Source organism: Lissotriton vulgaris, unplaced genomic scaffold (genome assembly GCF_964263255.1).
Source record: "Lissotriton vulgaris unplaced genomic scaffold, aLisVul1.2 SCAFFOLD_1799, whole genome shotgun sequence".
Classification (NCBI taxonomy): Eukaryota; Metazoa; Chordata; class Amphibia; order Caudata; family Salamandridae; genus Lissotriton; species Lissotriton vulgaris.
In genome coordinates, this window is record NW_028243019.1 from 391,441 (window position 1) to 419,230 (window position 27,790).

At 42.6% G+C, this 27,790-nt stretch overlaps 1 protein-coding gene across 1 annotated transcript in view; it reads left to right on the forward strand.

The window, feature by feature from the left end:
* Positions 1 to 26,122, forward strand: part of LOC147668755 (renalase-like) — a 416,658-nt gene extending 390,536 nt beyond the window's left edge. Inside the window, exon 5 of the mRNA XM_086948456.1 lies at positions 25,884 to 26,122. Coding sequence (XP_086804582.1) covers positions 25,884 to 26,036 — 153 coding nt within the window. The 3' untranslated portion in view covers positions 26,037 to 26,122. The remainder of the gene's footprint in view (positions 1 to 25,883) is intronic.
* The last annotated feature ends 1,668 nt before the right edge of the window (positions 26,123 to 27,790 follow it).

Below are 27,790 nucleotides of genomic sequence, written 5' to 3' on the forward strand. Positions count from 1 at the left end.
ACCCTCATATCCAGGATAATCTTCCTGGGTTAATCACAGTTTACGCAGTCAAAGGCCAATGTTAAATTCATGAAGGCATGCTGAATAGATCCCTTTCGAGGCACTGTGTATTTATTCAAAATCAAATGGAGATTTAAACACCGTTCTTTAGTTGACCTTCCAGGTCTGAAGCCATATTGGAGATCACATAGTATGCTGTGATCCAGGGTCCAAGCTGTTAATCTATTCAATATGACTCCACCCAGAACTTTATCGACAGATTCAATCAGGGAAATGGGCCTGTAGCACTGTGGACTATCCCTGTCCCTTTTTAAAGTACTGGGATGATTAATGAAGAAGACCTGGAGGAGGGGTGACTTCCTTAGCAGAAGCATTTTGTTAGGGAGGGGGCAACCAATTCTGGTGCTTCTTTCAATTGGGAAGGGGTCAGCCAGTCATTTATTGGCTCTCACATTGGCCTATTGGGCCAAGTAGAGAGACTGGACAAAGGCTATAAATTGAGGGCCAAAGTTCATCTTTTGTAGCACTCCGAAAAGAAACGTGCAGTGGATGGAGTGGAAGGACTTTCAAAGCCTAGCAATACTTCCAAGTGTCCTTCCAGTTCTTGACTTATGTCCAGGGCCAAGTGCAGCTGTCTGGTGCATTAGTGGGTGCTGCAGACAGATATGAAGACATTCTAATATATCAATGCACCAGTGAAAGGATTACTTTCATTGACGTGGTGACCAGGATCTTTGCCAATATTTTGATTTCAATAAAAAGCAGCAATATAGGATGATACGAGGAGCACCGGTCCGGGAGTCTCCTTGGTTTCGAAACCATCACTATCGAGGCCTCACATAAATCCTTAGGCTGGTGTCCCTCCTGGGTGGCCATGTTAAACAAAAGGAGTAAATGAGAGACTATTGATGAAAATGTTGCGAAAATTCCACTTGGAAATCATATTGTACATGTGTTTCCCCAAATTTAGTTCCTGAATGGCATGTCCAAAGTTGTTCTATCTTCAGTCGATAAGCATTGGACAGTAGGTCAATATTTAGCTAATTTAAGTGTTGCAGCTTAAGGATTGGCTCCTGGGCGCATAGGGCTTTATAACATGTAGAAAAAGTATTTACTATGTTAGTTGCATCCATGACCTCTCCCCCTTCTGGGTCTTGAATGATCAGTATTATCCTTGAGGGTCTTGTCTGGTCACCAGCCATTGCATAATTTTGCCTGTCATGTCCCCTAAGTCTATCCCATGATGCCAATCGTATTTGTCGAGCTGTGTTTATAGCTAGGTTATGTAGTTGTGATCAGAAGAGCTCCAGCTCACTGAGGAGGGTCTCCTGCCCTGTGTCACTTAGGGCCTGATTACTAGTTTGCCGGATGGGTTACTGCATCACAAACGTGACGGTTATCCCGGACGTCATATTACGAGTTCCATTATATCCAATTGAATATAATGAAACCCGTAATTCGGTGGATGGAATATCCGTCATGTCCTACGTGTTTCAGGCGTGTGTCAAGAGCAACTATTGCAGAATCTTTCCTCCTTTTTTACCCCTCACATAAGCCATTGCCCTGCCCCTGATCGCTGCTTAAAATTCTCCCCATAGGGTGGATGCCGACTATACTGAATGGGTATTGAGAGGCAAGAATTTATCTATTTCCCTTCTCAACTCTTCTGTCAGCTTGTGATCAAAAGTAGCCAGGCATTTAAGCTCCATATTCCACAATGGCTATTTGGGAAATGCAGTGTATACCGATGAGACCATACGTTACTCTGCACGGTACACAATAGTAAGACATATCTGCTAAGGCTGTCCATCTCCACTTGCCCCATAACCACAGTAAAGGACCAGCAGAATATAATGGCCACCCTCTAGCGCTAGTCATAAATACCATGTGGTATACTCAAATTCTTTTGTCACCAAGAAGGCATACTTGGTGCCCAGGAAGTGTGTTTCTTGTAGGAATAGAATGTGCAGGTCATGTTGAAATGCATTAACGCCCTCCTTTTGATGCAGTTGTTCAAGCAATTTATATTCCATGAAAGGATCTTCAAATCCTCCTTGTCTTGCCTACCATCTATTGTCGCCATGTAATTTATACCTTTTCAGGAGATGTTAAATGGGATGACGATGGCAATGTGAAAGACATATAGCAATGAACTGAACTGTCCTCCCCTAACAGCTCCCACCCTATACTCCACCCATTAGAACATGCCAAATGGAAAGATATGTAAAGACAGTGGAGATGGCCCAGCAATACAGAGTGGAGGAGATCACCCCACTCTCTGATCACCCCACTAACGGACATTGTTTGTTCCCTTAAAGTTCTTCCATTGTATCCATCTGTGTCGAGGGAGAATGGCATTTCAGATCTCGGAGTCTTGAGTCTTCCGACCGGTGGTGTTTCTTATTTTTTCTGCATTCTAAAGCACTCCATTGAAAACCCATACTTTTGTTGTCAGGGGTGGCGTGGAACAGGTTAATTTTTAATGTTGGCTTATCCTTCACATAGTCCGAGGTGCTTTTGGGAGTGTCAAAGCATAATGTTTTATTCTTATTTCGTGCCTTCAGCCTGGCCGGGAACCGAAGCATATACTCTACTTGCATTGTTTCTGCTTGACCTCAAGGAACAAGCATCTCTGTTGTGTTACCTTTAGTGTGTAGCCTAGAAGCATCTTGACTTTCGCTGAGCCATAGATAAGACTGCTGATCTTTTGGAATGCCATCAATATTGTGGCGCTGTCTGCAAAATGAAACACCCATGCAATCAGAGGCCTAGGAGGGGACCGAGGAGCGTGCCACAAATGATATATGTGCCTTCTCAAAGATGAAGCAGGAAGAAGGGTCTTCAGCTGCCATCCATGATTTAAGTCAGTTGGTAACAAATTGCGTTGGCATGGTGCCCTCTGCTCCCTCAGGGACCCCTTTAATCCTAATGTTATTGAGCCTAGATGTCATTTCAATGTCCTTGAAAAGGTCCTCCTGTTGGCTTACCACCCTCTACAGGTTCAAACACTTAGCTTTAGCAATGTCTGGACAGAGTCCCCAATCTTTGGGATCGGTATCCTATTTTCAGCCTCTGTCACCCAGTCTACTGTGAGGGAAAGGTCAATGCTAAGTTTCCCAATTTTCCCCTTGAATGATGAGCATGTATCCTCAATTGCTTGTATGATTTTAGCATAAGAGGGAGCTGCCACCTCCCTTTTGATGTGGAACCTGCCCTGTCTGTCAGTCGGCTGCATTTCCTGTCCTGGTAAATGTATCTACTTTTTCCAGCCCATGCAGTGCGGCCTGTTTTTTTTGCCCATATTGGTGCATCACCTGTGTGTACCCCTTGGGTCTCGTGTGGTGGCATACTGGGACGAGGGAGGAACAGAGGCAATACCTACTCCGAGTGCCTGCAGAGTATGGAAAGTTTATCATGTGCACTAGCTACTCTCCCACATCCCTCATGCAACATATAAGTGGTAGGTAGGGGCCCCTGCCGAGCCAACCTACTCACACTCTGCCCTCAAACCACTGTGCTCCTGGCCAGGCTCCGGTCACTCCAGAATGCTCAAGTACCCTCCAAGGAGGTAGGAAAAACCCTGCAGTTTTTCCTACCTCCTCTCTGCCAATCGTTATGGCCCTAAGCTCTGGAGTGAATGGCTCCACTGACCCTGGGGTTTAATCAGGGATTTATGAGCGTGGGAGGGGCACAAGCTAAAGAATCACCCCCAGTGCCTGCTACCAGGTCGACACTGCCCCTATAAGCCTAGGCACCAGTTTAGATTACACAGTCTCACCGTTATCACCTCTTCTGATCCGTCTCAGTTCATAACAGCCTCAATAGAGAGAGGCCCCAATACTCCAAGAAACAGCGTTCCTTATAGAGTCAATGTGGAATTGAAGGATGATGTAGGACTATTAGATCACGGATAACTGAAAAACACCATAACCAATGGAATTGCTGTAGGTGTGGTTGTTGGTACCTTCAGAGATTAGGAGGGCTGTTTAGTCCCCACTACCACGTCCCAAAATTTGGACTTTGAACCTCTTATATAGAATACTTTATGTTATGTTATGTTATGTTACATATTTTTATATAGCTCTCAGCTGCCCCAGCCAAGGGGCGTCCCGGCGCTTATCAAACAGCAAGGAGGGCAACTGCCTCTAACACAGCACGACAGGCCCTAACATAACAGAACCTAGGATCTAATCTGAAGGAAAAAGGTAAGTCTCATGGCGTTCTTGAAAGTCAGGAGATCATTTAAGCCACGCAACTGGGATGGCAATGCATTCCACAATTTAGCAGCCAGATAGCGGAAGGAGCGACCGCCCATTCAAGAGCGTTTCACCCGAGGAACCGCTATCAGGTGCTGACCTTCCGAACGCAAGGATCGTCGGGGGACATACAGGGTCAGGAGCAGGCAGAGCATAGGTGGGGTCGCAAGCTTTAAGATCTTGAATGAAAGAGAAAGAACCTTGAATTGGATCCGCTTGGCCACAGTTAGCCAATGGAGTTTACTCAAGGTGTCCGCAACCGGATGAAAGCGGGGGAGGCCTATCAAAGTTCTTGCTGCCGCATTTTGCACCCGTTGCATTCTTCCAATCTCTGCCTGGTTGGCCCCTAGCAACAAGGAGCTTGCATAATCCAAGCGAGAGAGAATGGTCGATTGCACTATGAGCTGACGGGTAGAAGGGTCGAAAAATGTTAAGATAGGTTTGAGATTCCGTAGGATCCCAAAGCATGTGGCTGCCGTTTTCTTAGTGTGAGTGATAAGACTGAGGGAAGAATCTATCCAGACCCCAAGGTTTTTTACTTCTGATGTTGGGTCGGGAAAGTTCCCTAGAGTCTTGGGCCACCATTTTTCGCCCCATACAGAAGCATTTTTTCCCACTAATTAAACCTCTGTCCTACTAGCATTTAGCTTTAGGTAATTTAACTTTAAATCATTTTGGATCAAAAGACAACTTGTTCATCATTGTTAGGATATACTCATAGCTACAGGAATAACACTTTCTAGTATAGGAGTGAAGGGCAGTATCCCTTCGTAATATTCACAGAATTATCAAGTGAGATCTAGCAACATTGGTATCTAAAAGTATAGGTCCCTAACATCTATGGGAGCGACACGTTTCACATTAAATATTAAGGATTGATCTGCAACAACCAGCTTTTGTCGGTCATCAGTATGCCTCAACTTAATAAGATATAGGCAAACACTGCATATTCGCTTAGAGGGATATAATAATTGTTGTTGTCCTGAAGAAGGTGAAACGTGTCGACTCCCCCCGTTTTTTTGTTAAATTTGAGGAACAATTAATTATAAGTGGAATAATGCCTAGATGTTTTTGCTTTGTTGATTCCTTCAAATTAACACATTTTTTATGAAAAATATGTATGTCGTGGTTGTTGCCTCTGTCAATATAGTACTTCTGCGATATATGTGAAATATGTTTCTATCAGAAGCTTAGACTGTTTTTAAACATATGAATTTTATATAATTGTATAATGGATTTTTATTGATTGTTTCATTAAGCTGATTTTTTATAATTGACTTTTGGGTCCCTTTAAGACTGGCACTGAGGAGTGTTTGATCGTGAAGGAAGTGGAGTATGATATACCTGAATGTGTTGATTCTTCCAAGAGATTTGTTTTGTTGATACACTGTCAGTTGGTAACAGGCCATCATTCCCTACACACAGAACAATGCTCTGTTGCACTCTGCAGTTCGGATGGCAATGAATCTATTAGGTCTGCTCTAGAGCTCATGCCTAATTATCCACACCTTAAACCTTTCACATTAATGTATTTCTTAATGAAAACCATATTCATTTTTGTATTAAAATTTGTGTTATCTGATTTTTTTTATATATCACAGAAGGAGCTAATTTCTTGAATTAGTTGAACCCTAAGGTAAAGAACTAGAATCAGGAAAGGGAACAGACTGATTAACGTAAATCAGTTCCACGTCCCGGTAGTATTACGCATTGTGTCCTTTGGGATGCTTATTTCTAACCGAGCCTTCTGTTTCTCATTAGATGAGTGATACCTTTCACTAGTTTGAATCACAGTCTTGGGGTCTGGCGTGCCTCTAGAGCAATGTTTACATTTGTGTGCGCTTTTCTCTTCGGCTTTTAATTATATTTTACTCAGTAACTGTCAAGTCCTGTTTTTTGAATGAGACATATCAATTCCAGCTGGGTTCACGCCAGAAATTACACTGAGTAAAGAGGTGCACACTTTAACTTATTTACAGTAAATCTTATTTAAAAAGCCATTTCATAAATTACTTTAGGGAGAAATACTTTTAAAAAAGATCAAAAATTAGACTAAGCCCTGACCTGCCTTTTTTTAAATAAAGTTTATTTTAGCTGGTTGGCTAATAGTTGTATTCTATAATGTCATAGATCAAAGTCAGCATACAGCTCGTGCATATTTCCTCCTTTCTCTGAATGTATTCACACTGGCTCGTATTCAGGTTTAATTCGATTTTTTTTCACATCCCGCAAGTTTTTAATGTAGTTCTAAATATCAAAAAATGAAAGCTACAGATGTTTGTAACAAGGCATTTAATAATTATGATGTTTAGGATTGCGTAAGAGGGACATTTTAGTGAATGTACTACATCAGCAAAACCGCAGTGACTAAGGCATGTATCAACTAAAATACCTTTTTCATGAGCTTCAGTGGGCACTGTGTCGAAATCTAGTGTTTATTCAGTCTTTTGGAAGATTGGCAGGTAAAAGCACTGGAAAGTGACTTTCCTTTTGTTCCAAAGAACAAATATTACGTAGACTTTCTTCACAGTAGCCACTCACTAGCAACTGCCGATGAGCAAAACAGTTTTCCTAACAGCAAGCAGAAGAAATTTGAACCTCTTTGCCCTCCCTGTCTATGGGAGAAAAATGGTACTTGTTGGATCAAGGGATTGGCAGGAGTGGAATGTTTCTAGATGTTTCATTGTCGAAATGGCTGTGACCAAACAGGAGTCCTAAAATGCAGAACAAGCCCTCCGGCTATCCAAAGGGCTGTGGGTAGGGATGAGAAGCTTCACCCATGAACTAGTAGTGACCGCAGCAACATTATTTTTGGCGAAATATATTCATGTTCAATGAAAAAAGTCTGTGGTTGCCAAGCCACTTCACATGTCTTAATGTATGCATACTTACATATTTTAATTGCTAGTCAAAAGTAGTCAGCAGTCCTGGGCCTTTGCAAAACCTGCATCTTATTGCTGACCATTACGGTTACCCTTCCTGAAAGAATATTGAGAAAATAACAACAGAAATAGAAAGAGACAAACAACTATGACAAGACACATCCAGGATGAAATCAATGAATATATATGAAACTTTCAAACCTTAGAGAATAGGAATTATAGGTAAGAAATGTGCATTTATGCGATAACACGGAGCATTTTAAATACTTTATGTATTGGACAGGATATATTTCCATTTCTAGAACTATGCATGTCCATGCTTGAAATGCCTACATTTTAAGCACCCTCAAATATACCTCCTACCTTCTGCTGAAGATGGACAGGTACCCAGAAACACGTGTCTAGAAATGCTGCACCCACACCATTTTTCTACTAAAGAGTAAGTCAAAAACACTATGAACGCTACCATAGTAATGCAATAGGAGAAATTGGTGCTTGCTTGTTGGTATTATGCTCCTCCCCTCTTAAGTGCTGTTTTTGTTCCTGGACAAAAATAGCTGTGATCACCATTTACAACAAATGGAGCACAACTGCACACGCTCACAATAGCATGTTAACTAGTACCTTCGTGCAAATTAGCATCTCCTGGGCTGGTTATGTAATGTGGGCCCAGAAGGGATGAGAACACACGTGTATTTAAGAATGATTTGATTTTCAGGGCATATGGTCGTATTGTCATTTTAAATGTAACCTTGTCAGGAAGAGAAAGACATTTCTCTAAATTGCATAAAATCACAGATACATTCCATCTTAATTGGAACTTCTTAGTAAGCATTACTAGGTTTTTGGCAGTGTACATTATTTGTAGTATTTGGTCGGGTAAAATTGTGTGGTAAAGACCTGCAAGCACTGTATTTTGATTACACTGTTTGTCTTCAAAGTCCTGTAATGGCTGCCAACAACATTTTTCTCATATTGCTGACAGCCAATTAGAGTGCTTGTTCCTGCAGGAGTCTCATTCCTGCAGGAGTGAGATGCCGAAGCGAGAAAAAGCTCAATGGGTCAACCAGAACGCTCTGTTTTTAAATCAGTGCACCCACAAGACTCTCAGCAGCCTCTCGCGGACCCGACTGTCTAGATATACAAATATATTTTTACCTTCATTTGTTAAAAATGACCAAATGGATTTACACCAAATCATAAAAAGCCCAATCTGCGAAGCAAGATCGCTACACAAAAAATGCTTTCACAATGAAACAGTTGACCAAAATATAACTACCCAGTTGCGACTGCCACTGGGATATATATATCAAAAAACATCAGGTTGCCCTGCATAGAAACGCCATCACAATTGGAAATCTTTCCTTCTTTATTGCGGACAGTAGGTACAGCGCATACACCCCTCCAAACAGAAGCGCCATACGCATTTCGGGTTCTATACCCTTATTCATTGGCTATATGCTGAAAGTTCAAACTTCTTTATGGACTCATCACATTGACCCCACCTTCGTAGGACTTCATTGCAGGTAAGCTTTCGGGGTCATGTAGTCCTAAAGTTCCCAAAGTGAATGCTGTTCAGAAGTTCTTGCACAAAATGCTTTCCCCAAGTGGGTTCCGTGGAGGGGAAACACGCTAGTATCTCACTTGTCCATTTCGACACAATATCCGCTTTCCAATTCCTCATAGCACCCCTATATCAAGGTGCTGCCGGTCTGCTGAATAGGTTGCCCTGCCCCCTCGTGCGCATTTCTACTGATTTTTGTGGTGCATTATTGATGCAGAGGAACATGAGGACATCACCACCAAATGAAGAAGCACTTACATTATTTCGTTATGGGGAAGTACCTCTTTTTGGTGGAGATTCACCTCTTTGTAGTTTCGTCCTCTTCTCTTGACGAGGGTTCACATTATCACAGATTTAAGGATGCAGATGCTTGATGAGCAATCCCATTGCCAAACTGCCACCTCTTGGTTCTTTGCACAGCTGTAATGTAGAATATTTATGAGACATTTACCCAACGTGGTAGCACTTACTAATTAGCCAATGAAAGAACTCAAGTTAGGGAGACGTTTACTGCAACATTGGGGACTCTTCTTGAAAACAATGAGGTTTGATTCTGGCCCTAGTGCTGATTTCACAGAAATTAAACCTCAGAGGGAAGTACTTACAAATAGAAACATAGCCGGTGCCCCAGTTCTAGCTCCACTTTAGTAAAGCACAAATGATCCTCATCTCTTGAGCTTGAAGAAAGAAAAGCAATTGTGTGTCCTCTTGTATTCCACGTTGAAAAAGATGTGATGTGTATTGACTGTGATGAGTTTTCTTTCTTGTCTCCTCGTGAGAGCAGAGTCCTTGATTCAGTCTTTTTAATGCCCTAAGTATGCAAATACCCAGAATGGACAGCACCACTCACACACCCACTTACACACTTAAACAGGCACTCACACACCCACTCACAGATCCACACAGGCACCCACAGACCCACTCACAGAACCACTCAAGCAACCACTCAGACACTCACAGACCCACTCACAGACTCGCACAAGCACTCACAGAACCACTCATACAGCTACACAGGCACTGACAGTCCCACTCAGACACTCACACAAGCACTCACAGACCCATTCACAGACCCACATTGGCACTCACAGACCCACTCACAGACCCGCACAGGCAGAGACACACACAGGCACTCATACTCATACACCTACTTACACATTCACACAAGTACTCACACACCCACTCACAGACCCACACAGACACTCTAACACACCCACTCTCAAAGGTGATTGGTTGCAGTTAGGATTCAAAAGTACCAAAAATGTTGAGTCACTAAAACAAAAAACGTTACTGGAACGTTATAGTTAGGAAATAGAATTTTAAAAAATATAGAAATTCAATGGAAAAAAACGATTCAGCAGTTATAGTTACCTGAGCTAACGATAATTTACGCCCCCATAATGCACTGCTTATGACCTCACATATTATATCACTCATGACATTGTCAGTGACATCACTTTGCAGAACATTTTGATGCTTTGCAGATTATTGAATAAAGTAGAAGTAAGGTTGTTCCACTTAGAGGAGGTTTATCACACATTGGGGTTGTAAAATTTGCTGTAAGGTTATAAGCCACTTGTAAAATTTGCTGTAAGGTTATAAGCCACTGGGCCCACCTCAAGAATGTGACTGGTGTCTTTTACCAAATTACAGAGGATTGTCCAAAGGGCCTGGCAGAAGGTGTCTTTTTAGTGACAAATATTTATCTGTGAACTGTGTGTCTTAAAATTGCGGGCCATTTGCAGACTTTATGAGGTAGATTCCATTAAGGGAAATAGAATACAAAATAATTTTTGCTGGTTGTTGAAGAATTAAAAAGAGGGTATCCTCATTAAAGTCTATGGAGACAATGTGTTTGTTAGCTGTGTGCATAAAGGTAAACATAGGATACTATCTACAAAATGTGAACAACTTGACAGATATGCTATGTATCTAGCATGTCGTCAAAGCTTATATCTATTATCACACAACTGGTTGAAGTTGAAGTTGAAGTTGGGGGAATTTATAAAGCGCACGTATACCAAAAAGTTTTCATGGCGCTAAATCGGTCCGGCAGCAGAAAAGGCAATAATTAGACCGCAAAGGCCCTAGTGAATAACCAGATCTTCAGACATTTACGAAACTCCAAGTATGAAAGGGAAGATCGTAGATTATCTGGAAGGGAGTTCCAGAATCGAGGGGCCTGGAAGGAGAAGCTCATCCCCCCATGTTTCTTCCTAACAAAGCGTGGAACAACCAAAAGGTTCTTAGAGGAGACCGAAGGTTTCTAGAAGGAGTGTAGATTGTTAGCCTAGATGCTACATAAGAAGGAGCTAAGCCCGCTAATGATTTAAAAATAAGGAACCCCAATTTAAATAGGCATCTATGAGCAACAGGTAACCAATGCAATTGCCTCAGAAGCGGAAGAGTATGATGGTATCTAGACCGTCTATGAATCAGTCTAGCTGCCTGATTTTGAATAAGCTGTAGCCGGCGCAGTTCGTAGGCAGGAATACCAATGTAAAGGGAGTTAGCGTAGTCAACCCGAGAGATGACTAGGGCTAGAAGGATACATTTGAGAGCATCAGTGGAAAAAAACGGGAGACTTTACGAATAGTCCGGAGGCATAGAAAACAGGACGAGATGACCATACTAATCTGGGCGTGCATCGAGAGATTGTCACTGATTTTAATGCCAAGACTTTTCACAGACTTCGTAGGAAAGAGGGCAGAGCCAAGAGATGAAGGCCAGAAATTGGGAGTCCAGGGATTGGATAGGCCTCCGATCAGGACTAGTTCCGTCTTGTCGGGATTTAACTTAAGATGGTTTGTGCTCATCCAGTCCTGGATAAAGATCATAGTGTCCTGAAAATGAGAGATAGAATCAGGAGAAGAGGAGAAAGTGAAAATAAGTTGAAGGTCATCAGCGTAATTAAACACTGTGACCTCCCGGTGGCGTAAAGCAAAAATTAAGGGAAAAATGTAAAGATTAAAGAGAAGAGGGGAAAGAGCAGAGTCTTGAGGGACACCGCAAGTGACTGTTCGAGGAAAGGAAGAAAAGGAAGAGAGCTGAACCACCTGTTGGCGGTTCTCCAAGAAGGAAGAGACCTAACTCAAGGCAACATCCGAGATGCCAGCACGTTGGACACGGTCGACCAAAAGATGATGGTCGACCGTGTCAAAGGCAGCCGATAAATCAAGAAGTACAAGGGCCTGAGTAGATCCATGGTCAGCACCAACTCTTAGTTCATCCAAAACTGAGAGGATTACTGATTCCGTAGAATGAGTGGGACGGAAACCAGCCTGATGGGGGTCGAAGTAATCGGGGACTAAAAAAAAAAGGGAGGCAAAAGAGACCCAAGCTATCAAGCTTGGCCTATGTCCGATTAGGAATAGACCACGTACCCTGGAACGCCATTAATTCTGAGGAAGTGTAATTTAATTTTCGGGCAGCGTAACGGGCCCCTGGCCCCGGCCAGGCGCGGATGGGCGCAGACGGGCTTGCCTTTGGCGCTCCGCCGGCACGCCCGGTGCGCGCGTCCACTGCGTGACCAGTATGGCATGTGGGCTTTGTAGTCCACGTACGTGACGCCTCAGGCAAAGCTCCGCCCCCCTGGATCCGATGGAAAGAGGTCAGGTGACTCGTTTCCTCACAGGCCCTCCGCTCAAACGGGAAAACCCAGCGCAGGATCAGGCTGTGGCGAATAGGCACCAGTAATGAGGAGGGAGCTGAGCCGAGCAAAAACAAGTGAGTAAGCCAAGCGCTTAAGCACACCAGGGCTGCTGATCAGAAGGACAAGAGAGCTCAGACTTATGCACTCCGTGTGGAAATGAGTGAACAGGGGCAGCTGAGTATGTAGGCAAAGAGACTCCGACTTATGCACCACATGAGATAAAAGTAGGTTAAAAAGAAAAAAAAATCAAGCACACCAGTTTCTTTTAAAAAACATTGAACATTGGCCATAGATGTACCGTGTTGAATTACATCATGTTCACTCACCTACGGGAAACTGTCAGAATGACTGGCTGATGTCATTGTTGATGTCATCAATAAACGTCATTGAGATATTATCAGTGATGTCATCAAATATGTTATTTAACATGTCATGAGCCATGTAATATGTGAGGTTGTAAGCAGTGCATGGCAGAACTGCAAGTCATAGCTCAGTGAAATATAGCTGGTGCATTTCAGTGTTTTATTGTTTTTGAACATTAGTGTCAGTGAATCCCTAGGAATTTTTTATCCTATTCAGACAACTCCCCTTCTGAGCATGGCTTTCAGCTATGTGCAGAAGGAGGTTGGCAGAAGGGCCTAGCATCTTGCAAGCTCCTCCCATCACCCCATGGGCAACTAACTCCAGCAGCGCACGGCAAAAGGTGATGGCTGCTTTAGCTAGGCCCTGTGCCCAAACCCTTCTGTGCACAGCTGTTAGCTACCATAATGTTGCCAACATGCCTTCAGCCGTGCGCAACGGAGAGTTGGCCCCAGGGACTGGACTTTGGTCAGGCACTGCACCCAACCCCACATTTGGGGAACCCCTGTGGACCCCCAACCCACATTTAATTTTTAATTTATTAAAAAGACATTTTTTATAGGCACTGCAAAACTCCCCTGCAGGACTAGCGTTTAAGGTTTTACCCATGGCTCCCCCAATTCATCTTGACATTAGTATGGAGCTTTTCAAAGCAATGTTTTGTTCCAATTGTATATCTTCAATGTATTGAAGGATCTTGATGCCAGTGTTTGTGAGTTTGGACTTAAAGGGGTTCCTTGTAGAGGATGATGTTGTTAGGCAACAGAATGGAGCACAGAAAAGGATTTTTGGAGTTCTTTAAGTTTGAATCTAGACAATTTGGTGATGTTTGGTGAGGTAGGAGGTGAACCTCTACCGAACCGTATAGTAGAACAAGCATTGGAAATGCAATAGGTCTCGCATTCGGAAAGTTTGGGCAATTGGTATTGTAAATGACACTTTTTTTATTTATGTGTTGGTTTTGAAAATAGCAAAAGTAATAGCTTTGTCAGTTACAATGTCAATAGTTTTAACTTCCGCAAATGTGACACCTATAGCATTTGTAATGCAATGTGTGTTGTATTTACGTGACTTAGATGTATTGATATTGCAAATAACAATGGCTTTTAATTTTGTAAATAATTAATACTTAAATAAAATGTATTGTAATTTATAATGGAAATAGCTTAAACGTTTGTAAATAACTTTTGTGAAGATTATGTTCAGTGTATTTTATTGTGACGAAAATCCAAGAACATTGCATTTGCACCTACACACGCACACAGCCACACACACACACACACATAGATGTGGTGGTGGTGGATCTGGGGGACATGGTGGTGGTGGATGTGGTGGTGGTGGATGTGGTGGTGGTGGATGTGGGGGTGGATGTGGTGGTGGATGTGGTGGTGGAGGTGGTGGTGGATGTGGTGGTGGTGGGTGTGGTGGATGTGGTGGTGGATGTGGCAGTGGATGTCATGGTGGATGTGGAGGTGATGGTGGATGTGGTGGTGGATGTGGTGGTGATGGTGGATGTGGTGGTGGATGTGGTGGTGGATGCGGTGGTGGATGCGGTGGTGGATGCGGTGGTGGATGCGGTGGATGTGGTGGTGGTGGATGCGGTGGATCTGGTGGTAGATGCGGTGGTGGTGGTGGATGCGTTGGTGGTGGTGGTGGATGGGGTGGTGGATGTGGCGGTGGATGTCATGGTGGATGTGGAGGTGATGGTGGATGTGGTGGTGATGGTGGATGTGGTGGTGGATGCGGTTGTGGTGGATGCGGTGGATGTGGTGGTGATGGTGGATGTGGTGGTGATGGTGGATGTGGTGGTGGATGTGGCATGACATTTTTATTATATACAGAGGGGTACTTATTTTGAACCAATCACTGACCGATGTTAATGTAAGGGTTGTAGATGGTGGGTTGCGCATGCCTTGTTTTGGAATAGGGAGAGTTACCCGCTTTTTGTGACTGCGAGAATTGAGGTTATAGTGTGCTTGGACGAGGGGCGCTCCTTAATACATTTTGGGTAGTTGTGTGTGTCTGGGTATGCCCTGAACTTTGCTGCCCCTCTGTATCTAGTGCTGCAGGTAACAGCCGCGGGCAGTGGTGACAAGTGCCGGTGTTAGTGAAAATACCAGTGCATCTCTGATATGGAGACCCAAGAAGATGACGGAATTGACTGTTAGTACTGAATTGGAAGGGCTGCAGTTCACAAATATTTAAATACTTGAAGGCAATGACAGGTCAAAAGTAATTAATCCCATTTTGATAAAGAGGTGTACACTACGCTACCATAAGCATACTATGCAATATAAGCTAAAAGAGGGAGTTTTAGGAATCAGGAATCATTTATGATTGAGCAGGGGTACTATATGACATGAAGTCAGTGGGAGTTGGCAGCGCCCCCCTAAGTAAGGGATGATCTTTCAGCCCGCGATTTTAGCCTCCTATGGGTTTAGGTTTTTATCTAAGTGTAGTAGTAGGTTCTGTCAGTCCTCCGCCATGTTGCAGGCTCGCAGAGTTCAGATTCGTAAAGTCCTCTGTGTTGCAGAGAAAAACGATGCAGCAAAAGGAATTGCAGACATCATGTCCAATGGGAGAATGAGACGGGTAAGTTCTTCACTCTTCTAACTCGCAGTATGCATTTCCACTTTGCTTTCTTGTTCTTAAGCACATGCCTGCACAGAAGTCGGTTTTAGTTCAAACGGCTATACACCATACACATTCTCTCCACTGTATTGCCTGTGGCACGTAATCATGACCTTCCTCAAATATAAATTGCACCTTTGAATTATGCGATTAATATCTCAAAGTCTGATTGTGTTCATAAATAGACGACAATTGAGATTCGTCGGGGTTACCAGGTGTTGTTACCTCTGGCTTACTGTTTGTTTACCTCGAGATCTGCCCTTAATACTCATGGCCCGAGTGGTCAAGAAGCAGTGCAGAACAGAAAGTAAACACCATGCCAAGAACCCTGTCTACGTTTCGTAATTTGAACTCACTGCGTTTCCATTAGCCTCTGCAATAAATAGGAAACATTTAAGGAGCTACGAGCAATAGAAGTGGCCGTTCTTGTGAGATCATCTTGGCTGAAATAATTTATTCTGTCACTTTGGCTACTTTTAGTATTTTTTTTAATTGACATTCGCATGTACATAGCCAACATTTGATAAACAGAAGATATCTTGCTGTAGGTTCATAGAATCTTTGCAATGTGACAGTTAAATGTCATGTTTTGAGCATGCGAGTGGGAAGGACGGAGGGGAGAGAGGGGGGAGGGATTGCCTGTGGCACCTAATCATGACCTTCCTCAAATATAAATTGCACCTTTGAATTATGCAATTAATATCTCAAAGTCTGATTGTGTTCATAAATAGACGACAATTGAGATTCGTCAGGGTTACCAGGTGTTGTTACCTCTGGCTTACTGTTTGTTTACCTCGAGATCTGCCCTTAATACTCATGGCCCGAGTGGTCAAGAAGCAGTGCAGAACAGAAAGTAAACACCATGCCAAGGACCCTGTCTGCGTTTCGTAATTTGAACTCACTGCTTTTCCATTAGCCTCTGCAATAAATAGGAAACATTTAAGGAGCTACGAGCAATAGAAGTGGCCGTTCTTGTGAGATCATCTTGGCTGAAATAATTTATTCTGTCACTTTGGCTACTTTTAGTATTTTTTTTAATTGACATTCGCATGTACATAGCCAACATTTGATAAACAGAAGATATCTTGCTGTAGGTTCATAGAATCTTTGCCAATGTGACAGTTAAATGTCATGTTTTGAGCATGCGAGTGCGAAGGACGGAGGGGAGAGAGGGGGGAGGGAGAGAGAGAGGAGAGCAGGCAGAGGGGGAGATGGGGAGAGGGAGAAAGTACGGCCGGCCGGCCGTGAATAAAGTACGAGGAGAAATGCGACACAGCGGGCAGGGGAGGGGACGAAGCGGGAGAGCGGCATGAGGGTGTGAAGCAGCAGGGGCCTGAGACGCGGCCGCCTTTGATGTGGTAATGCGAGGCAAGCGGCTGGTGGCATTGTGCACGCGCTTTCACATGCACTGCAAGAAATCGCCTGGGAATCGCCTGATCTCGGTAAGCTCTGTTTAAGACCCTATATATCGAGCTCCCGCTCAATGCGCATGCGCATTGAGATAGGTCGCTCGACCTAAAAACATACTGGTTTCCTGTAGCATAATGGTTCACTGTGTAAATGCTGGAGAGAGGTAGGTTATGAACAAGGTACCTGGGTCAGTCTTCTTAGTATCTGAAGGGCATTGTCGACTTCTTGAAGTGTAGCAGTCTCTACTCTGTTGTATGATCTTAAGCCCAATTGGTGGTGCTGGATATGGTTTGGCTTGCTGATCTGGTATTGGAATTGAACGAAAACGATTTTTTAAATGATTTTTCAGATGATTGGAAGCTGAGTGGTAGAGCGCAAATAAACAGCTTAACTACCACAAATGTGAGTTCAGTTACCACTAAACCAAACACCCAAAACAACTTAATCTCCATAACTCTGCACACACCAGACAGGGGAATATTCACTGAGCACAATGTAGAAAGTAGCCTAATCGTAAAGTGAACAGAGATAAAAGTATACAAGCTATTGGCTATACCAATATGTTAAGCCATGCTGTACCCCAGCATGGTTGTTTTTCAGCATGGCTAAAAGTTAGTGGCGTAGAGGAGTGTGGCATAGAGTGGAGTGGAGTGCCGTAGAGTGGAGTTTAGTTGACTGGAGAGGCATGGAGTGTTGTAGAGTGAAGTAAAGTGGAGTGGAGTGTAGTAGACAGTCCTTGACTGGAATGGAGTGAAGAGTCATAGAGTGGAGGGTAGTGAGTCACAAAACACAAAGCCAATTGTAAGCAATGAGTGGAATGCATTCCTAAGGAAGCTTTAAGAATGTCCTCAAATCTGGGGAACTGGGTGTGAGTCTAGGCAACGACGCTGAACATCCTGTGCCTAACAAAAAAATTAATGTGTCCTCATGTAACGCAACTGGTGCTGTTGTTGTTGTCTACCAGCGAGTGGAGACTTCTATAAGCAGTAGTAAACATGGGCTGCAATGTGTATTGATTAGGTGAAAATAAGAAGATAAAACAGCTTTGAGGTTCTCATTCTTAATGCATTTTACAACATTTGACAGCAAAAAGGCGAAACATTATTCTAAAATACTTCTAACTATGACTATATTAGTAATGTTAGACTAATCTTAAGCCAATGAAAGAGAAGCAAGGCTTTCTTGGACTGGGTTTTCACCAATGTCTTATAGTACTATTTCCTTTTCATTGTCTTGTGAACCATTAACAAATAGAATTAGTTGTGAAATAATTTGATACTTTCACTCATTCAGTTTGGGAAAACTTCTGATCATCCTCATTCTCCTGTATGTTCATATTGTCACCTGTTAATCGTAAAGATGTTATCATCATCAAATGAATACATATAATCATTACCTAGAGCATTGAAGCAGAAATATTGTATTTATTAGAGTAGCAGTGTTCCGGATATACCTCGAGACGCCTTTTGGATTTTAGAAGCCCTTCGACTTTATTTGTTCCCTTCCAGCTACATTTACCCACTGGGCTCCTTTGTAGAGTTTCTTTCAAACTTGTTTTATTTTGGAAGAAAAGTAATTATTACCTTCTTGTTCACAAGCATATATGGCCAAAACGTTACAGAAAATACCCAATTATATCAAGTGCCAAGAGACCATTTTTAGCATGACATATGTGCTTATAAGCACCCTGTAATCTAAAATAACCTGTAGTGAGACATGTTAAGAATTTACCAAAAGCCAGTGGCTGCCACGTGTGCCAAACTCTTAGATTCCCAACTCCATTCAGAGGTGGAGGAATATTATGGTTTCTTATGGTGGGGTCTGAGCGACTTTGCTTACAGAAGCCTTTAACTTGACAACCAACATGGAAGCCAGATCACAATGGACAGTGCCCAGTCTATTTAGAGCAGAGCAATGTCCCTGTATTTCCATACCAGGTTCTATTATACAATGTTAGGGAGGACCGTCTCAAGCAGGATAACCAATAATGTTCCTGTCATGGGAATGTCGCATAAAGCATTGTGGTTCCAGGCAGGGAAATCACAAACAGAGGTAAGTGCCGATTTTGGGGTCATTTTGGCTCTCAAGGAGAACAAAATGACAGGATAAAGGCTTTTGGACCATTAAAGGGCTGAAGGACTGAAAAGTTGAATATTATTAAAAAAAAAAGCAGGGACCTAATCTAGTTATTGCAGAGACTGGGAAACCCTAAAGCACTAGGAATGGCTCCCAAGAAAAACAAACAGATCTTGGAGTACAATCTCAGAGAAAAAGTTAATCCGAGCACCTCAGAAGGAAGCAAAGGGAGTCCTGAGCCAAGCCCAGAGAAAAAGGCAAAGAAGAAAGCAAAGCGAGGTATGGCTGGAGGCAAAAAGCAGGGTAGTACCGTCTCAAAATCGCTAAAAGAATTAGTGGGGAAACATTTCAAAAAAGTTCTCTCACCGGCAAAGGCACCCGATATAGACACTGAGCCAAAATTGAGAGTGCGAGTAAAAACGAGAGTGCAAGTAAAAGTAGGAATGGGATTGGTTACAATTCCCTACCGCTTGAGGATCACACAATTGAATCATTAATCCTGGCCAATCAGTCCCTACAACTCTTGATATCGTCACCACGGTTGTCCTCTTCACCGCGAGGACTCTTCACTTTTCAAAGGAGGACTCAAAGATCGAAGAAGAGGATACATCTGAAAAAGAGTTAAGGCAAAGAAGAAATAAAAAGCAAAGTCCGCTTGAGTACTCGGAAAAGACAGTGAAAGAACAAAGCGTGGAATTAAATCTAACCTCTGAATTAAATCTGGAACTTACTGCTACACCAGCTTCATCGATGCTAGACCTTATGTTAATACTACAAAGAACTCTAAAAGGACTTCTTGAAGTCGAGTAGACAAATAACGATATATTAAATGCACAAAAAATGTATCTAGCTAAAATAGAGAGTGAGCCACAGGGGATTAGATGCCAAATGCCTTCGAATGGTAAGACCAGTTACAGAGATTGATCCACAGCCTATGGTAGAGGAACACCCTAGGCTAGCCGACTTATCTAAAGAAAAACAGGAGATTTATATTTCAAAATGGCCAATGAGGGTAATAAAAAGAGGCGAGGTCTCCAGATTCAGACCAGTAATCAGAGTAGGAAGGAAACCACTAAAAAAGGGGAGTAACAAGATAGAGAAAAGACTAAGAGAGGTCGAGAAGAGAGGTGGGGGTAGGGTGCAAGAAACAAAGTCACTCAAACCCATTAGGGGTATAATGAAGAAAAAAAACCAAAGAAACAAATCATAAGGGCGCTATTAGATAGTAACCCAAGTACGCAAGAGAAACAAGTTAGTAATAAATCCCCAATGCAGCCTAAAAGCCCCGGTAGTTGCCTGGGTCATGGCAACTGAGGAAGTTCCCAAACTGGAATTATCCGGGAGGTAGGATTTAGTAGGCCACAAAATCAGATAAGCAAACAGCTAGAATTAAAGGGGGCAAGAAAGGAAGGCAAAGAGGATAAGTGGATATACTTTGAACAAATACCTACAGGCAAAAGGGGTAAGAAGCAAAGGAAGAGGTTGCCGCTAAATAGGTCACAACTTTTGCAAGTGTTCGCCAATTGCCCAAATCTGAAGGGTATATGGTCAAATGACTTAAGACAAGTGGGATTTAGATAAAATATAGAAGGAAAGGATGTGACCAGAGTACTGATGAACTCGGATCTTGTAAAGAGTATGATTAAAAAAGCGGTGAGTGAGGTACAGAAAGAAGGGATACAGATACTGTCTGAAGAGGAATTACACATAGAGGTTGCAGGGAAGCAGCGGCAGGGTAATAATTTTCTGAAGCACCTTTCAGGGTTAAGAAAGAGACAGGTAAGGATAATCGACTCAGAAGAAGATGAAGGAGTTGACTCGGGAAACCGAAAAATAGTAGTAAAGAACTCAGATGTGGAAAATTGGTGGGGAAACTGGAGCCAGGAATCATGTCACGAAGGACTCTCAAAAAGGGACACTGAGGGGCGTGGGGAGGAAGGATCCCTAGATGAGGTCGAATAGGAAAAATGTAGGCCGCATGGCATAAGAATAGCTTCCTCGAACATAAATGGTCTCGGAGATAAATCTAAACAAGAAAATGTAAGGGAATTAGGGAAAAACTCCGAGATCATCTGTATACAGGAAACCTGGCTATGTGGCAAGACCCCGACATTCGCTGACTTTTACCAGTTCAACCACTTAGCTAGGAAGCATAGATTTGGGTGCCCAGCAGGGGGAATAATGACACTGATATCGACCAAAATAGTAACAGAGAGGAATATGTTGCTGAAATGGGGTATTTTAAAGATGATATGGATACAATCTGTGAAAAATATGGCATGGATTTGATCATGCTGATGGGCGACTTTAACCATAAACTGGACCCAAAGTAAGTAGATTGTTGGCTTCAAAAACTGCTGGAGGTGTATGATATAATACAAGCAACTTTCCCTGACTGTGTATCTACATCTAATGATACTCAACTGGGAAATTATTTGGGATCTAAAAGCCTTTTTTGTCTAAACGGAAGATCAACCTTAGACTGCCCTGCAAAGAATACATATAAATTAGGTTTGCAAAACTGCCCAATAGATTATGTCTTTACAACACCCTGGTGTTTCCAACTAATTAAAGATTTTAGGATTACTAATAGAGAAGAGAGTGACCACAATCTCTTAGAATTAGAGGTCCTTGATGTACATCTGAACCCCTGTAATAAAGTTATAGAACACCAGGTGGGATACCCTAGGCGGATCACCACAAGATTAACAGAGTATGTAGCTCGGCTAGTAAAATTGCAACAGAATTTAGATCTGGGCATAGTAAGTGGTCAGAGCTTGGATTAGTATGAGGATACAATTAAAGAAGTGGTCCAAAGTCTCAGTGATGGGCTGAGGAATGACAAAATAAATGATAAAAAGATCCAAAGAAGGCAGGAGAGACAAAGAAGGTGGTATACAAAGAATTGTTTGAAAAAGAAAAGAGAAATTAGGAGAACAGCGCATAGCCTAAGTATAAAGTATGACCAGGGTAAGGCCATTGCTTTCACAAAATTAAAAAGAGAATATAATATGTTAATTAGGAGGGCAAAAAGAGAGTATAAAGAAGACTGCTGGACAAAGCTGCTTGAGGCAATAGAAACGAAGAATACACGCCAGTTCTGGAAACTAATCCAATCAGCAGTGGATCGCCCAGCGGCCACAATGAACTGTGTGGTAGAAGAAGCAGCTTGGGAGGAATATTTGATAGATCTTTATAGCCCAGGCAGAGAACCGGAAGAGGGTTTGCAACCGGATTTGAGCGGTCTGGTAGTAGTCTTAAAACCCAACTTTTCGGCCTCTGAAGTGAAAACTACGATAAAATGTTTGAATTTAACAAGGGCAGCAGGTCCTGACAACCTTCCTGCCCTGATAATTAAAATCCAGTTGGACTGGTGGGTAGAATTCTTTGCTAAAATGTTCCAAGTTATCTTAGAAACCGGGGAGTTCCCTAACATTTGGAAGGGTGCAATAACAAGGCCCATACACAAGAAAGGCGACCAGCAAGCGCCATAAAACTATAGATTAATTAATGTAATAGATATTCGGGAAAAGATTTTTGTAAAAATAGTATTAGGTAAACTAAAAGTTTGGGCGGACCGGAACTCAGTGGTACCCGTTTAACAGGGGGGATTCAAGGAAGGTCATTCCACCATAGACCACTGTTTCGCCCTTTGGGCACTAGCCCGGAAGTCAATAGAACAAAAGGGGAAATTGTATTGTTTAGTTAATTTCCGGGCAGCCTTCGATTTGGTGGATTGAAAGAGCCTATGGGAGTGCCTGATAAAATATGATATACCGGAAAGCCTATTGAATATCCTAAAGGAATTACATAGAGGGAACTGGGCCCAAGTAATAAAGGACACACAAGGGTCACTAACACAGAAAATAGTCATTGGTAATGGGCTAAGACAGGGCTGTGCCTGGCCCCTCTGCTCTTTGCAATATTCCTTGCCGACCTACCTGCAGCGTTGGAGCTAGAAAGAAATGTAAGTCCCAGAATGAGGGGCAGGAAAGTAGCAAGTCTTTTATACGCCGATGACCTTGTGATAATTGATCAAACGGTACTGGGGCTCCAAAGGAAATTAAATGCTTTTAAAGAATACTGTGACACAAAGTTTTTAGTTGTAAATATGGATAAAACAAAGATTTTATGTTTTTGTAAAAGAGACAACAATTTTAGCTGGTATTTAGGACAAACTAAATTGGAAATAGTAAAAGAATATAAATATCTGGGCATTTGGTTCGACAGCTCCTTAAAATGGTTTACTCACCTAGAAGCGCAAAAAACAAAAGCTTTTTCTTCCATCTGTGGGTTGAAGAAATTTAACAAAGATGACTGGGATATGTTGCATAAACCATTGTTAAAAGCTTATGAAGCTATGGCCCCACCCCAAGTACTTTATGGGGCAGAAGTCCTCCTTCTAAGTGGTAAAGGAGAGTGGGATTGGGAGGAGGGCAAGGACCTAAAAATGTTATTGTCCTTACCAAGCTCTGCAATGGTCCAGGCAATTAGGATGGAGGTCGGAACTATAGCATGAAGCAGGCTGGCCCAAATGTCTTTTGTAAGATTTTGGAAACGCCAGAACCCAGGGGGAGTGCACAAAGTTTCACAGTGGTGTAGTGAGGAGATCCGGCACAGCAGTTTAAAATGGGCAAAGGAAGCGAGAAGGAAAATCCAGGTAATAACAGGGAGTTTAAAGGTGAGCTCAAGAGAACACCCCCTGGATGTAGAATTTACAAAGAAGTCACTTAGGTACCAAGGCATGAAGCAGTCAAGGAATAATGACCTAGAATACCTGAGGAAGAAGAAATCAGTCCTATGTTTCATAAACTCCTGGGTAAATGATGCATGGTATCTATACCTTGAAACCTTACCAAACTATCGGTTCCAATGTGAAATCCTAAGGATACGAATTGGCATCAACCCATGGTTAATGGACGGAAAAATAAAGGCAGAATTGTTATACCCAAATGGAACATGCAAATGTAGCCTTGGGACCAAATTTGAAATCTGCATATATTGCTAGATTGCCTTGCAGTTTTAGAATTGAGAAAATTATTTTTACGTCCAGTATTTTTAAAATATGGAATAAGGTCACGAGCCCAAGCAATTGGCAGTGACAGAAATTATAAATCTTGACATTGCCATTGCACTAGGAAGCTACATGAAAGGTTTAAAGCGTCTTTTATAGGAAAAACTCAAGCAAGGGTAGAAATATTATTTATTGTTAAAACCCCTTATCATGAATATATACATACTGATGCTTATGGAACAGTCATAGATCAAATGTTTTTAATTAACTGCTGATAAAAAGGAAGGATGAGGATAATGAACTTCCTTTTTATGAGAGCACCAACGATACCGCCGATAAATTATTTTTATGCTATTTTAATTAATTAATTGTGTGTAGAATATTGAAATGTTGATGCCCCTGGGGGAAGGTGGTTCCTGGTCCCATTTTTTAAGTATTAAGCTAAATTAATTCTGAGGAAGTAACTGGTGTTCTCTGTTCATGTGATCTTCTTGTGTATGGTTTTATTGTTTATGAGATCTTCTTTGTGCTTAACCCCTTCGCTGCGGCGGCTATTCCGCCGCAGCGCTAAGGGGGCGGGGCGGCCGCGCGGCGGTTCCGTGCTTGTGACGGAACCGCTCCATCACGGCTCGCGGGTGAGCTGTGCTTGTGACGTAACGGTTCCGTCACGAACCCGCCCGCCGTTTATTTCGTCAGCGCAGGCGCGCAATTCGCGCCGCGCAGGCGCGGCGAGCGGGTCGTGACGGAACTGTTCCGTCACAAGCACAGCTCACCCGAAGCTTGTGACGGAACGGTTCCGTCACAAGCATGCAAGGGGTTAAAGACTATGGTCTAAATAAACAGAGTATTGAAAAGAATAGAAAAAGGCACCTCTTTGACGGTCTGCTTATCCTCCAAAGCCTGTTCAATACTGGCTGATGTAGGCAGTGAGATCCCTGCCTGCCAAAATATGATGGACAGTCCTCCCACAAGGGACTTAAGGCTAGGGCCTTTGCTAACATTTCAGACGGCCCAATGTGGTCTATATGTCTCCACAGTCTTACATGCCAATCGTAACATTGCGCGCACTGTTGGAATTCATTAGAAAAGCATCAGAGTGCTCTTTCTCTAACTGTTCACCATGTTATGCACAACTCTTTATTTTATTGATCACTCGCGCCCAAAGTGTTAACAACTTGGCTGCAGCGCAAATTCCGACGCTGTGCTAGACATTCCATTCATGAGCGGGGTTCAGACCGCCCCTGGCCGTCGTGCGCAGTCACCTACCATGACTCATGGCGGCCGGGGGCCGTCATGAGCACGGAAGGGTTTAAACAGCTTGGGGGCATATGTATAAGGAAATGTCGGAGGGCAGACCTGCATCAAAATTTTCATCAACCGCGCTCCAACATTTCCAAAATGCAGGGATGCGTCTTATTTTCAACAATACCGTGCACCCCTATGTTTTCCCTTGCGCTGGCACTAAAACTAGCTGCCTAGCACCAACGTAGACAGCCATGCACCACAATGCAAGGGTGCCTAAGTTGCAGGGAATGATCAGTTATGTGCAGGAAGGCTTACCTTTCCTGCACATAAACAATCGATAATGGCGATATATTACTTCTATGTGTGCTGCATTCTGAAGAACACATAGAAGTAGCAAATTGCTACTATTTAATGATTGTTTATGTGCAGGAAGGGACGCCTGCTATTACACCTCCTTGAAAATCTGTGGCAACGTCAAAAAGCAGTGGGTGATGCAATGGAACGCCCACAGCAACACTCATTGCACGCCCCTTTTATGCAGTTACCTGCGTGAAAGGGTACCATGTTTACTAAGTGGAGTTAAGCCAGAAAAATTGGCTTAACGCCACTTTGTAAATATGTTGCAGGGCATAGCGCCAAAGGAACGTCACAAAAAGTGACGTTCCTGTAGCATTATCCCCTTGAAAATATGCCTCTTGGTCTGCGACAAAATACTTTTGGCCTGATTTAGAGTTTGATGGATGGGATACTCCATTACAACCTGTTTTCTTTAACAGTGTCCATATTTATATTTCAGGTGGCGCAGGCAGTTTTGGATTGCCCCGGACAAATGACTCTCCATACCAAGCCGTTGCTGTTATGTGGTGGTGATGGATTCACACATTCAAACTTTGATGGATGTACCGAATCTGCCCTTCGAATCATCGAGGTTTTTGAAGCTAATTTGTGATGTTTATTTGGGGATTTTCCTTGAAGTTAATAAGCTGTATGATAAATTCCTTTGTGCTGGAATCCATTAAACTGTTACAAACCCGTTCTTTGAATATCTTTTTTTCATATTTTCATGCAACCGGTTGAAAAAACACCAGATGCTGACCTCCACACATGGAGATGAAAAAATCCCATAAAGCAATTTTTAACATATTTTTGGATCACATAATTTACTACTCTCCCTTGATTCCTATGTTAACATCAACCACGAGTCATGTAATTGCTCTAATACAACATTTTGCCATTTAAGAATGGAAATCACATCAAAAAATGAGACCTTAATTAGATCACAATCCTTTGCTATTTCAAAGACGATTGCTTTGAAAAAATGTTATATTTCAAAAGCCTTGAACTTTTGATGTGTGTGCTGTGCATGACCTAGAGCAGAAAAGATGTTTCTTGAAAACCGTTGCGTGAGCTGTTGACATTTTTTTACTATGGGGAACTCTCGCCATGTATCTTCGGATCTCAAATGATCTTCCAAGTTTTTTTGCAAAGTGTGAGAAATGTAGCTAGGGATAAACCCAAAGGCAATATCCAATACGGAAATATTAATCTTTCTATAACAGTGATGTTTTTTCAAATGAACTTTGTAACACACATTCACATTTTGAAGTGAGTTTTCAAATTGTTTAACACTTCTGTTACAAATTGGGTTACTGGTTGACTGGAGTGTGAGCCTTGGTCAAGCAGCAACCACAATCCTAGTCAGGGTGAGGCACAAGCAAACCCCAAATTAACCTGTGCTCAACCACCTGGTATCTTCCCATAGAGCAGACAGTCTTAACTTAGAGGCAATGTGTAAAGTATTTTGTGTGACACTTCAAACAGTAAAACAGTGAAAACACCAAACAAAAAGATCACACACCTTGTTGGAAAAATAGAAGCTTCATTTAATGAACAAAACTAGACCAAAATTACAAAATTCCAATTGGTAGAACTGGAGTTATGTATCTTTAAAGAATTACCTACAAAATAGCACCTAAAAGTATAAACCGGGGATATCTGGTTGTGCTAAACCGAGTCAAATGTAAAAGTTGAAGCTGACCACGACAGAGCGCGGATCGGATACAGTCCCCGATTAGTCCTGCTGAAGGCTTACCTTCTCAAGTTTTGTGCCAAGAGTCTCGTTCGCGTAGAGTGAGGAACAGGCTGGGTGTCGCAGATGGGCGAGCTGGATCCTCACGTTGGCCGTCCACGAGGGCGATCGATGTTTGCTTTGCAAAGAGAGAAACTTGCGACTGTTCATGCTGATTTTCTGTGCAAGCAGCACAATTCTCGTTCAAACAAGCCTGTTCTCTTTTGCGAACAGCCCAAAAGTTTGAGTTTAAGAGCTAGAGAACAAAACTAAGGGACCAGGATCTGAGACGCGCATCTTAGGTGTTAGAACTCTGTGAAGACAGGTCCAGGAGCTGTTGGGGAGCCTATTATGACCTGAAGTCCAGCAAAATAGCCATTTGAGTCACTCTGAGGTCCTAAGTTTAAGATGGAGTTGCAGGTCTTTCCCAGGCAAGAGGGCAGCAGACAGCAGGGCAGCAGTTCCTGTAGCGTAGAGGTCCAGCAGAGTGACAACCCTTGTAGCAGTACAGCAGTCCTTCTTCCTGGCAGAGTATCCACAGGGGCAGAAATGTACACATTACTGAGAGTTACAATATTCCATATTTTTAACATCTATAAAAATGACTGCATAAATAAATAAACCTTTGATCATAA